Genomic DNA, 12,622 nt, shown 5'->3' on the forward strand with positions numbered 1-12,622 from the left:
CTAAGCAAAGCAGGCGCGGAGGTCAGGAGGACAGGCTGTGGCTTTATTTCGCGGGGCCAAGGTTTTGGGGCGCCGCAGCGAGGCCGCGCGAAGCGCAAAGCTCCCCCCTCCCCCCGCGCGGCCCGAGAGCCGCTGGTCTGACCCCGCGGCGGCGGCGACGACCCGGGGCCAGGCGGGCGTCCGGCGCGAGCCCTCCCCGCCACGCAGCGTCTTCGCCCGGCGGGGCCCTTCAGAAAGGCCCCGGGGTTGGCCCGGGGGCGGCCGCGCTCCCCGCCTCCCGCAGGTGCCTATGTGGCTCAGTTGGTTAAGTGACTACTTTTGGCTCAGATTATGATCCTGGAGTCCCAGGGTTGAGTCCCGCATCAGGCTCCCTGCTCAACAGGGAGGAGAAGTCCCTGTTTCTCTCTCTGACCTTCTCCCCTCTCAGGCTCTCTCTCTTAAACCAACAAACAAACAAAAGAAAGAAAAGAAAAAGAAAAAAACCTCTGTAAAACAAAGTTCTTCAAGCCTGAACTGATGGACCACATAGTATAGGGGTCATTTTAATACAATAAAACCCGAACAAACGTTTTCAAACGTGATGAATAGATGGTTGAAAATGTAGACTTGGCTGAAACAGACCAGCAGCATCTGTGCTTTTTTCACTCTCCGTGTAAAGGGTGGGAAGTCTTTGCCGCTCGGGTCTCAGAGAACCGTATTTGGAAAACTTTAAAACGTCCCCATCGCCATGCAAGCTCCTGTGCTGGAAGTAATTTCCAGAAACACAGGAAAGTCACAGCTTCTGAAAGAGCCTGCCTTAAGCCCGGCTTTCAGGGAGCACTTTGGAGAGGGGCAGCTGTACTTCTCAGTACCCACAGTTCAGAAAAGACACTTCTGCTGAGTATCAGCTAACTGTGTGCCCAGAGGGCACATGGGGTCATCGGGCCTGAAGAAAAAGAAAGATCTGAAGGACCTGCTGGACAATGCCATGAACTTCTAGGTGGCAATCACGGGGGTGAGAGTCCCCTTTCTCGTCCCCCAGCACAGCCCAGCTGAGCTCACCATCCCCGTGGGGGGCAGCGAGTGAGATATAGGGCTTTGCCAGGAAAGGCTGACTTCCTGCGGGGGTTCTCTGGGAAGGGAGCAGAGCAGAGAGGGGCTCTTCCTCTCCCGCTTTCCTGCCTCGCTGCCAGAGCGGATGGTTCGCCCTCCCCGCAAAGCGGACTGACCAGCTCTGAACACAGAACAGGCCCAGATAAAGACCGTGTGTGGACAAAAGGGAAGACATTTAACTTCGTACCAGGGTCTCCCTCTTCATTCTCAGGATGGCCAGATGGACTCTCCTCCAGGATTCGGGAAGCAGGAACCTCAGTTAACTCTGACTTCAGCTCCTGGAAGTTCGCGGTCTCCACATTCCATTTAGGAACTGTAATAAAAGAAAGAGACACATTTATAGTATGACCAAAAGGGCCCAGTGACCACACCGAGGATGGTATTTAAATCGGCTCCCACAGACATGACAGTGTGGGGGATTTAAGACAATAAACATGTAGGGGTGTCTGGATGGTTCTGTCAGAAGAGCATGTGACGCTTGATCTTGGAGTCGTGGGTTCGAGACCCATGTTGGGCGTAGAGATTACTTACACAAACAAAACTTTAAAAAAGGTTTCTAAAAAGATAATAAGTCTGTAGTGTTGAGGGTGGAGATAAAGCACGGTGGGATTCCGTGGACAGCTGTTGGAGCGGGGTGACGGGTACACTGGGGTTCTTGTTTCTCTCCACTTTTACGAATGTTTGAAAAATTCCCATAACAAGAAGCTCCCAAACAATAGATAGCATCGCGATGTGCCTTGCTCAGAATAGGGTATTTAAAGTAAATAAAGTAAGCTTGTACACAAAATAATTCCCCAATTTATGAGCAGGTGAGGTGTGATTCGAGGGCGTTGAGAAGGTCCTCAGCATCTTCCCGGACGCCTGAAATGCAACAATTAACAGTCCCCTGCATGACAAAAGGCTCTTCCCCCATCATGATGCACATGCTCCCACGAGGGGAGACCGACCCCGCTTGACGCGCTCAGCTGGCGCACTCTGTCAGATCCCCTTCTGAGACCAGTTGTGGACAGGGGCAGAGTGTGCGGGATTCCTCCCGGAATCTGCGGGGCGGGGGGGCCAGTTGAGGGAAGGGGTGGGGAGGACACTGGCCAGACACGGAGTTACCACTCTAGGTCACACTTAGCTACTTCGGTTTAGGATTAGGGTCAGACAAGAGTCCTTGCACGCGAGGGAAAAGCAGGAGTCAGGAGCAACAGCTTAGCTGTTTGAAAATGCAGCTTTATCGTTCGGGTACAGCCCGGGAGCTGACGGCTGATGAGAACATAGTCTGTTATAGTCCCTGCTCCCGAGGGACAGGGACACCCATGCCAGAGGGGCCACAAGGAGCGGCCCTGAAATTGCTCAGGACAGAGGGAAACTTGGGCAAGAACCTTTATTATTATTTTTTCCTGTGGGAAGGAACGGGTGAAGCCGGGTGAGCAGGTTTAGGACTGGCTAATGTCAGTCATTTCAGCAGGCTCTGGGACATGGGGTGTCCCTAGTTGTCTGGTCCCTGGCTCTGAGGTGGTCCCGGCAGGTGGACAGTGGCCTTGAGTGTGAGAGGCAGAACCCAGGGAGGCAGGGTGTGGGCGTGGAGGGGGCGGGGTGTGGAGGGGCGGGCTGTGGGCTGTGGGCCGTGGGTCGGCGGGTTTGCCTATGAAAGGCGGGCTGGCCAGTGAGTTGGACGTGGTGTCTAGGAATCAGCTGTGTGAGGCCCAGTCGGCAAAGCATCAGAATAAAGAGATACGCTTCAAACATTGGCCTTTCTCCCGCTGGCCATCCCCGGTAGTTCTCTGCCCCTTGAGTGACCGGGCTCCCCACTCAGGATTCCGTGTCACCATCCCGGGAGGGGCAGTCAGTGCCTGGGCGGGGCTCCTGCACAGCCTAGCCGGCCGGGGAGAAGGTCCATCTTCTCTCCCGGGTTTGCTGCACTCTCCTAAATGCAACCTCGCAGGCACGGAAGCTGACAATGAAACACTAGCCCTTCTGGCTACACACGTGTCATCAATTTTAAGCCACACGTTTTTTTTCAGATTTTCACATGTTTGGACTCAGGTGCCTCTTATAGTTGCTGGGAGTTAGCTTCGGCGCTCAGAACTAGAGGGAGGCAAAGACGGTTTCCTAACGGGCTGAGGCACTCTGAGGCTTGCGTGGGGCTGCCTCTGCTGCGCTCTGCAGACCTGAACTGGCCTCCCCAGGAGGAACGGCCCTGCAGGGGGTATGTCCTCCCGCCCTGGGAAGTCCCTCAGTCCCGAGGGGCTGCAGGAGCAGTTAAGACCCTTAAGCCAAAATGTGTAGCCAACTGAGGGCGTTCTAGATGTGCACCCAACCTCCAGGGACCATCGGGAATGAGTCCAGGGTCTGCAGTCTTGGGGAGCTGTCCGCCCGTCTAAGTAGCCAGCCCCTCGGGAACACCTGCCAGTGCAACGTGGTGCGAGGTGTGGAGGTGCGCGGTGAACGAGGACAGCCGGCCCGTGGTCGGGTTCGTTCCAGACTGCTTTGGGAATAAGAACCCCTCGGACAATGCAAGGGGCTCCTGGAGGGTCCTAGGAGATTAATTTGGCTTCCTGACTCCTCTTTCCATCTGCCTGAAGGTCTGTGGAGGTGAGGAAAGCCCTGGGCTCTTCGCTCTGAAGATGGCCTTGACCTAAGAGGGTAGCCAAGGCAGAGGCCGATTCACGGGGTCAGGAGGAGTTTCCGTCAATCTCCAGCCACCACCGTCCTCCCCCTGGGCCGAGGAGCCAAAAGGTAAGTGAGCGACCCCCTTCCTCTACCGGGGCGAGCAGAGCCCTCTGTAACCATCCCTTCTTCCTGGAGCACAGGCTTCACCCTCTCCGTCTGCCTCTCCCGTCTCCACACCTCCTCTTAGGTCTAAAACACAACGACAGAGCCTTGACCCTGCTCAGCACCAGCAGAGGCTGATGGGCGGCAAGGCCCGGCAGGGCAGTTTCTCAAAAGCAGGTGTTGAGCAAACTCCCTGAGGTGGGCTCTCTCTCTTCCTGGGCAACCTCCTCAGACCATCACGGACTGTTCTTTGGATGAATTCAAACTGCTTTAACCGTTTCAGTGAATGCTCCGAATACTGGAGCTAGCGTTAGGCAGAGTGAGGTGAGAAATACTGCGGTGGCATTTCTATAAACCTCTAGAAGGTTCTCTTGCTGCTCCCCAGTTCCCTGCCCTTCAGCTCCGGGACCCACCGTTGCCATACACCCCCCACCCCCGGCGCCAGCTCCTTCTCTGCACACCTGACGCACTTACTACAGAGGAGATAAAGAAAGTGGGGAAAATGAATGCAAAAAGGCATTTTCCGGGGTGACTTCCCTGAAGATACTGAAATCCTGAACACAGATCCTTTGTGAGAAGAGACCACGAACAGGTACTTTGAGCTCTCTCCACATGGCAGGGCAGTTTCGTAGAAATTATGTCTGCGCTCTGATACGGTCACAACTTCTAAAGAAATAGGAAAAACCTTTAGGACTGCAGCTTGGAACTAATTTAATTACTAGTTATTAAGCGCCTCCCAGGAGCCGGTCCTGCGCTCATTACCTCTGGTCCACGTAACAGTCCTGACGTGGACGATCGCACCTTCATCTTGGAGAAGAGAAAACAGGCTCAGAGAAGTCAAGTAACTTGCCTAAGGTCACACCGCTGGTTAGTGGCAGGACTAAGGACTTGAGCCCAAGTCTGCCGAGGTGCATGGGTGGTTCAGTGGTAGAATTCTCGCCTGCCAAGTCTGCCGAGGTCATGGCAGGTGGGAACTTCGTCGGGGGAGTTTGTCGTCGTAAACGAATGTCCGCTTGCCGGATGCAGCTTCCTTAGACGCGTCCTGAAAACAAGGACGTCTCCTTTACAGTGGGGACGACGGGCGCTGCCTTCAGCTCAGGTCCTGCCCCCAGGGTCCCAGGCTGGAGCCCCACACCGGCTCCCTGCTCCGGGCATGTGCTGCTCCGCTCCCTCCCGCTCTGCCCACTAGTGCTCTCCGGGCAGAGGAAGTAAGTGTGGACGGTGTCACGCTTTCTCGGCAGAGGGCGCCGGAGGGACGTTGTGGGAGGAAGGGCAGCCGCAGTGGCCCCAGGGGACGGGGACAGGGCTCCTCTCCTGGTGTTCTCGCCCGCTCTGCACAGGGGGCCCTTTTCCCCCTCCTTCTCCTGGCCTCTCCCTCTCTGCCTCACCCCTGCGCCTTTCTTCACGTTGCTGGAACCCCCTCATGTGCTTGCTTTGGAGTAAACGAGAACCACGGCGAAACAGAACGGCCCGGAGAAGCTTCTGGAATGACTGTGCGGCCCTTGCTCAGCCGGCCGAGGGCGCGGGCCGATGACAAGTCCGCCAGGAGCACCGGCAATGGTCAGCTGCCAGAGTAGAGTGCCCGGCTGGAGACAGAAGCCCGTGGGAGGGGACACAGGTCAGAGCTTCCTAGTTCGGACCCGCCTCGCACCGGGTGTGTGACTTTGGCCAAGTTACGCAACCTTGACCTCGGTATCCGCAGGTCAAACTGAATGAAAGGTTCTCAGTAAAAAGGTGTCAAACATTCCTTTGGAACATTTAAAAATCACTCTGATTTCACTCCAAATGTGGGGAGGAAACAAAAAGAGGTTATGAAAATAACCTAATACTGAGGACAGTATTGTATCCCACAGCCAAAAATGTTTAGAGCTTTTATTTGTTTCTGTTAAAATTCAGTCCTTCCGTGGTTGAAAAGCTCATGTCTCCTACAGAATTTTGGAAATTTCCTGCATGTGCTGCCCAAACTCCCTGACCTCTACTTCGCAGCCGCGTTCTAGTGGGCTTGACCTAGAAGCCACCCAGGAAAGCCAAGGGGCGCTGGCGGACTCACGTCCCGGTGCTGCTCCGACAGACCTGCTCTCCGATCGGTGTGTGCTGAAGTCTAGTCATTAAAGGGCATTTTTAAACAGCTGCACAGCTCGAGCACAAGAGGCCTTCGGAGCGCCGACCGCTCTGCAGCCTGCCGTTGGGATGCTTCTCCCTGGTACTTCTCATCTGTGCAGTAACCCCCACGAGGGATTATTATCCTGAGCTTGGAACAGCTCTGTGGCGCTTCCTTCATACCCGCCCTCTCTTTCCCACTCACTGCTGCGGCCGCCTGCCTTGTGCCTATGTCCCCCCCAGGACCCCATCTCAGCCGCCCTGCCCCGGGTTCCCTGAGCCTCTGCGAGAGCCAGCCTGGGGCCCATGCCCCCTCTGGTGCAATGATCCTTGGACAGCAGAGTGTCCGACGCATGAGGGAAAGCTCCCTTGCTCTGCTGCCTTCTACACAGCCCCACCAGCCACTGTGCGGCTCCCCCGGAGAATGCCCCCCACTCCTTACGGGCTCCGCTTCCTTCCCTGACTCACTCTCCCCTCTCCCGGCCTCTGCTCCCTGGGATCGTGGCCCATACAAACCCCTGCACACGAGCCCCCATCCCAGGCTCTGTCCTCTGGGAGGACCGATCGGAAGCAGAGGTCAGACGAAGGGAAAAGGAGGCTTCCCTTGCGACACTAATAACCAGCTCTGATACGTCATCTGGTAATCTCTGTGTTTCTACTCTGGGCTTGATAGGTTTCCAGACATTTTGCTACAAAACGATTACTACAAAATTATATATATATATGATCTCCATTCTCTCACATGTACACACACACACGCACACACACGCACACTGAACAAGAGATTTCTGTGATTCTAGGGTGACCTTTTTCTAGGTAACGATTACACCATAAAGACCGTAGTGGTGACAGTTTCAGTGACAGCCAAGTGAGAAAAATCCACCTTCTGTGGTCTCCCTCGTCCGGGCTCACGCGGCCTCACTAAGCCCTCCCTCCAGGTTCCCCCCTTCAGCTCTCGCTGCCGCTGCAGAAAGCATACCCACACTTAAATTCCAGCTGCCCAGAAAGCCCTTTACCTGCAGATCTAGGACCTTGAAGCCTATCTTTTGTTCCAAACGTTTCTTTCCCGATATTTAAATGTAACCTTCCTGGGGTGCCCAGCTGGCTCAGGGGGTAGAGTGTATGAGAGTTCAGGCCCCATGCTGGGTGTAGAGATTACTTAAAATAAAATCTTTTCTTTTTTTAAATAATAATATTGGAAATTTAATTTAAATTTAAGTTTAAATTTAAATAATAATATTGGAAATAAGTGGAAACTTCCTGTCTTTTATCTTTAGGTTCTATAAACTAGAGGTCACTTCAAGGTCCTGAAAGGCCACTGGACCTCAGGTGGGAGGGATTGAATTAGAATTCAGTTCTGGTTCTGCCACTTGCTGACTAGGTGGCCACGGACCAGCTCTGGGCCTCAGTTTCCCGCACAAAATGAGCCAGGGGCTCAGACGTTTTGTGGGCTGCTTTTGCAGCTCTACATTCTTGTGCTAATGTAATTTCCTGCTCATGGGAAAGAAAAAAAAAATTTAAAAAACTCATTGCAAAAAAGACCTTCCAAGTTTGGAGTTCACTCTAATGGGCTGTTGTCCCCATTTCAAAAGTAGAGCAGCTGGAAAGAAGAGAAAGAAATGTGGAATTAGAGAGCACAGCTAATAAATTCCCCAAGTCTTGTTAAATGACAGAACAATAAAAAAAAAAAAAGTTGCCTCTGTTTATACACACACATGCACACGCACATGCGCGCACACACACAGATTTTTGTTGATTATGTGACTCCATCACTTAACAGTCTGAAATAAGTAATGCTTCATCATCTTTCTATGAATACTGATTCTTTTATCTGTGCTCGAAGACTCAGGTTCCACAAATCTTCCTGCCATTACTAATCACTGTGCCGCCTGGCGTCTTCACATCTTATTTTTCTTTGTTGTAAAATTTAGAATTGAGTCTCTTCCAACTATAGAAATACAGGATTTTTTAAAAAAGATTTATTTATTTGACAGAGATCACAAGCAGGCAGAGAGGCAGGCAGAGAGAGAGGGAAGCAAGCTCCCTGCTGGGCAGGGAGCCCGATGCGGGGCTCGATCCCAGGACCCTGAGATCATGACCTGAGCTGAAGGCAGCGGCTTAACCCACTGAGCCACCCAGGCGCCCCTAGAAATACAGGATTTTTAAAAAATCCTTTACACCTGGGAGTTATTTCATTTGAACAGCACAGGAATCATTCACAGGAGGAATTTTCATTACCACGTAACAGATAAGAAACTAAGGGGCAGAGGTTAAGTGACTTGCCCAAGGTCATACCTGAGCATCGACTTCTGGGTTTTTCAGTCTCATTTACATGCAGACTTTGCCTTTCAATAGGAAGTCATTTTTTTTTTTTTAATTAGGCTCCACACGCACGCAGCACAGAGACCAAGGTGAGACTTGAACTCACGACCCTGAGATCAAGACCTGAGCTGAGGTCAAGAGCCGATGCTTAACTGTTAGAGTCACCCAGATGCCCCTAGAAAGCCCTTTCCAAAAAATAGTTGTTGTATTTTGAAGATCTCCGAACTATTTGAAAAGCTGAAAGAATCGTACAGTAAAAGCCCCTCACCGTGTGCAGCTCACTGAAGGTCACCCATTGTTACTATCTGGTCACATTTGTTTTTCCTTTGTTTCTGTCACTCTTGATACATTTGCAGTTTTCGCTGAACCATCAGAAAGTAAACTGCAGCCATCCTGACTCCTCACCCCCTAGCACGAGTATATGTCTCCTTAGAAGAAGGGTACGCCTCACAGCCACGTTACCGCCTCCCACCCAAGAAGCGGAGTGTTAGCTCATGACACGACCTGATTGTCTACATTCCCTCCTCGGGGATTCCAAACCTGTCGCTGTGGCTTTTCTCGCCCAGATGTAGGACCCCTTCCAAGGCCAGGCGCTGGATTTGGCCATCGCATCTCCTTAGCCCCTAGAATCTGGAACGAGCCACAGCCCCTCGTCTTCCACGATGTTGATGTCTCTGGAACGTCTGGACTACCTGCCCCACCACTGGCTTTGCTCCCTTGTTTCTTTCTGTTCGGAAAACTAATTATGAAACGGAGTATTTGGGGGCAGAATGTCACAAAAAGTGACACAAATACCGTCCTCTCGAATAAAGGGGAAAGGGTGCCGCCGGACGCAGTGCACGCCCACGGACTCCCCTTCCAGCGGGGACCAGGACGAGCAGAAGAGTGTCCCAGTGAGAAGGAGCCACCTCAAGGAGCGGCCCGGGGCCTTGAAAGCAGAGGTTCTCAGACTGGGCAAAGAGTTGGAAAACTCCCCAAACCACGCACCGAGGAACCCGACAAAGGGTTGCCATCTCTTTATTTTGCCAAGACAGGACATTAAAGGAAAAAACAACAAAAGCAAACCCCCTACCGTCTACCATGATTTCATTCACCTACTGTCATCTCACAGAGGTCATTTTAATGACAAAAGGTAGGGATCACAGTCTCCAAAGAAGATTCAGAAAAGGGTTTTCTAAGGACAAGAGCTGGCAATTGTCTACCAGTCCTATACAGGCACACGTCTCACCTGGTCCTTCTCTTTGTCGCTTTGCTACGATTGGGAGAGCCATGCCGGGAGGCACGAGAACTTGGAACCTCTGACCCAACGGACCTCCCGGGAGCTAGACAACTAGTGATACGTGTGATCTCTCTGCCGCTGTCATTTGTCCACCTCGTGCCAGACGGGCCGTCTCGGGGACAGCGGAAGCGGCGGGAAAGGCCAGTCTGGGCCACCTGTAACAGGACACCATGAACCAAGGCACCTTCTGGACTCGGGGGCCCCTTTGCCCCTCCTCGTTCTTACCTTCCTCCCCGGAGCCTGGTGGCACGTCCTGAGAGGAGTTGTGGGCCTGGGGACATTGGCCCCTTCTCAGCCGGGCCACCTCCTGGATGCTGCTTTCTAGGCTCCGGGCCAGATCGTCGTTCTCCTGCCCCAGCTGCCTCTTCTCTTCCTCCAGAGCTGCCTTGTCGCGGAGGAGGTTGCCATAGGCCACCTCCAGCTCCCTGGCCTGGGTTTCCAGCTGTTCTCTGTCCCTTCTCAGGGCATCCAGCTCCCCCTGCAGCCCCTGCTGGCCGTCTGAGGGCCCGGCCGCCTGGCCCTCGGTCAGCCGGCAGAGGAGGCCCTCCAGGGAGCTGAGGCGGGCTTTGGTGGCCTCCAGGTCAGCCCGCTGGGCGCTGCTGTCTCTCTGCAGGTCCCCGATGGCGGACGCCGCCTGGCCCTGCTCGGGGCAGCTGGGCTCGGTGGGGCTGGCCACGCTGAAGGTGTAGTGGCAGCGGCCGCCGTCATCGGCCTTCCGCAGCTGGGCCGTCCTGGCCTCGAAAGCCCGCATGAGGCAGGCCAGAAGGAGCAGCTGGACGGCGGCCATGGTGCACCTGCAGTGGCAGTGATGGCTGTGGTCGCGGTGACGTGCACAGATGCCGTCGGGGCGGGCGCTGGGCAGGGCTTCCCCGGGAAAGCTCTCCGGCCCTGCCCGGCGCCTGGGTGGGTGGCCCTGCGGGGTCACGCACAGAGGCTGCACCGCGCTCTCTATATACTGCAGAGCCGGCCCTGCGCGGAGGGAGCAGGGGGAGGCCACGTGAGGCAGGGTGGGGCCATGCACAGGGGAATTGCTTGCTCAGGGCCAGGAAACATCTTAGAGTAGGACATTCCCGAAATCTGTTTTGAATTTCTTTTAGAAAACGTCTCCCTCTATGCACCCACACCCTTACGATCGTCCCTGTACCCCCACCCTATTTTGGGGCACACACGTTCACACGGGGTCCACTTCACCCAACATGACCACACGCGTGTCTGCCCCACCAAGGATTCATTTCCATTTACTCTGCAGACTTCACTGAGACCTGCTTCCGTATCAGGGACTGCTTTAGAAACCGAGGGTGCAGACATTCCTAAGACACAGTCCCTCTGTCCTTGTGGCAGTGACAAGTAACTGTCAGCCAGAACACAGGGGCCGCATGCCACCAGCCTTCAGGAGCAGCAACCTGTAGAAACAGCTGGAAGCAGAATTCTCCCCTTGCCGCCAGCTTTAAAACAAGCGTGGGTGTGTATTTGGGAGGACTTCCTAATTCCAGTCCCGGCATCCCAGGCACCGGGATTGCCTGGGATTGTCAGTGATAGCCTCTCGGCTAGTTCTTACCAGAATGTGTGTGTGAGTGTGTGTGTGTGTGTGTGTGTGTGTGCGCAAAAGGGCCTTCATCATCATGGACTCCCATGGGTGCCAGTGGGGAGTGAAGGCGTTTTCACTTGGTCCAACCCAGGTCCTGTCTGCGGGGCGAGCGCTACCCTCCAGTCATTCTCAACGTTCTTCATGGTTCCCCGCAAATGCTCAGGAAAAGAAGACATCGCTATTGGGTTCATGGAGCTTTCTTCAGTCCTTGTGACGCGCCATCCTTCTCCCCCGGGAGCCTGGCGGGGTGAGGACTGACGAGCTCCCACACTCCGCCTTCCTTCGCTGACCCCCATCACCACCCACTTGAGTCCACGGCTGGAGCTCCGCCTGCTGCCCGCCCCCCCATCCCCCTCTCAAAGCCTTCGTGGGACTAGAGCCACAAGGACGCTTGCAGGCCCAGAGAAGGAGAGGACGTGCCCGGGGTCACACAGCCAACGAGTGGCAGAGCCAGAAAGAAAACCGAGTCTTCCGATGCTGAGGTTCCCACCTTCTCGCTCAAGCCGAGTCCCCGCAAGGGCCCAGGAGTTGGCCAGCATACATGAAAGACTCCAGTCACCTCGTCCAGGAGCAGACACGCTGGGAAATGAGCTCGCTTCCCACGTTCCCGTTAAATGAAGGCCGGCAGTGAGGGAGACCCATGCACACCTTTGCTTCTTACAGCCCATGTTACGGAACTGCCGCCTTTCCTCACACGGAATTACTCTCCTCGGCAGAGGCTGGGGGAGGACACAGCCGACTCCCAGCCCGAGCAGCAGGAGCCACCCGCGCGCTTCCTCCCGCTCCCAGCCTCCTGCCAGTCACCACCGCTACCCAGGGGTCTCCAGCTTCTGGAATTTGCCTGGACGGGGAGCCCCGTTTCCCTCTGAGGAAACACAGTCCACTCCAGATTCGCTGTTAGACTGTGTTCCACGGCCATTTCCTTTCTGGAGCCTGGGGCCAGGCAGTCTCCAGTGCAGAAGCGGTTGGGAGCCAAGCAGACGCTCGCGGATGTGTCAGTCCTGGGCGGTTGTGCCTGTTGCTGCGCCTGGCCTGGAGGGTGCCGCGGGGCCTCCTGCGCAGGATGGAGGCAGCAGGGGGCACTAGGGAGCAGCAGAAATCAGCATCAGTGATTCCTGTCCGTTCAAGGTTGTGTTTCTGTTGGCTCAGGGTTGGGTGTAAGCCGGCTGGCTACTGACTTCTCCTGCAGTTCTCCCATGGGAAAATGTAACCCCATGAAGGCAGGGCTGTGATCACGGTTCATTTTGACCCCAGTGACTGGCAGGTACAAGCGCTCACATTTTCAAGAGGTGCATGGGTAGATCCGTAACTGAAGCAGAAAGAGAAAGCAAACGGGTCCTGAGGAGGGAAAACCAAGGCAATGGCATGTCTTGGAGGCTGCTCAGGATGCTCTGGGGACCTCCCTCTGTGTCTTGGGTGGGGGAAGGGCTCTCCCGGCTGGAGAGGGACACAGAGCGGGCACACTCCCCTCCCCCAAA

General features: G+C 54.8%; 1 protein-coding gene across 1 annotated transcript; it reads right to left on the reverse strand.

Moving 5' to 3' along the window:
• Positions 1–10,343, reverse strand: MYOC (myocilin). Its single transcript, XM_044266121.1, has 3 exons — positions 9,782–10,343; positions 1,280–1,405; positions 1–227 (listed from the first exon to the last, which is right to left on the reverse strand). Exons 1-3 carry the CDS (start codon positions 10,341–10,343, stop codon positions 1–3), a joined length of 915 nt encoding a protein of 304 aa, XP_044122056.1.
• Positions 10,344–12,622: the final 2,279 nt, after the last annotated feature.

The sequence above is a fragment of the Neovison vison genome, chromosome 10, assembly GCF_020171115.1.
Source record: "Neovison vison isolate M4711 chromosome 10, ASM_NN_V1, whole genome shotgun sequence".
NCBI lineage: Eukaryota > Metazoa > Chordata > Mammalia > Carnivora > Mustelidae > Neogale > Neogale vison.

Bases quoted from the DNA above. Each gene is read 5' to 3' on its own strand.
- MYOC (XM_044266121.1), bottom strand. From the start codon at position 10,343: ATGGCCGCCGTCCAGCTGCTCCTTCTGGCCTGCCTCATGCGGGCTTTC. The intron at 1,406-9,781 runs GTAAGAACGAGG...CTTTTATTACAG, and splicing joins ACCAGGCTCCGGGGAGGAAG to TTCCTAAATGGAATGTGGAG. The intron at 228-1,279 runs GTACGAAGTTAA...GCCTTTCTGAAG, and splicing joins GAATGAAGAGGGAGACCCTG to GGCCCCGCCGGGCGAAGACG.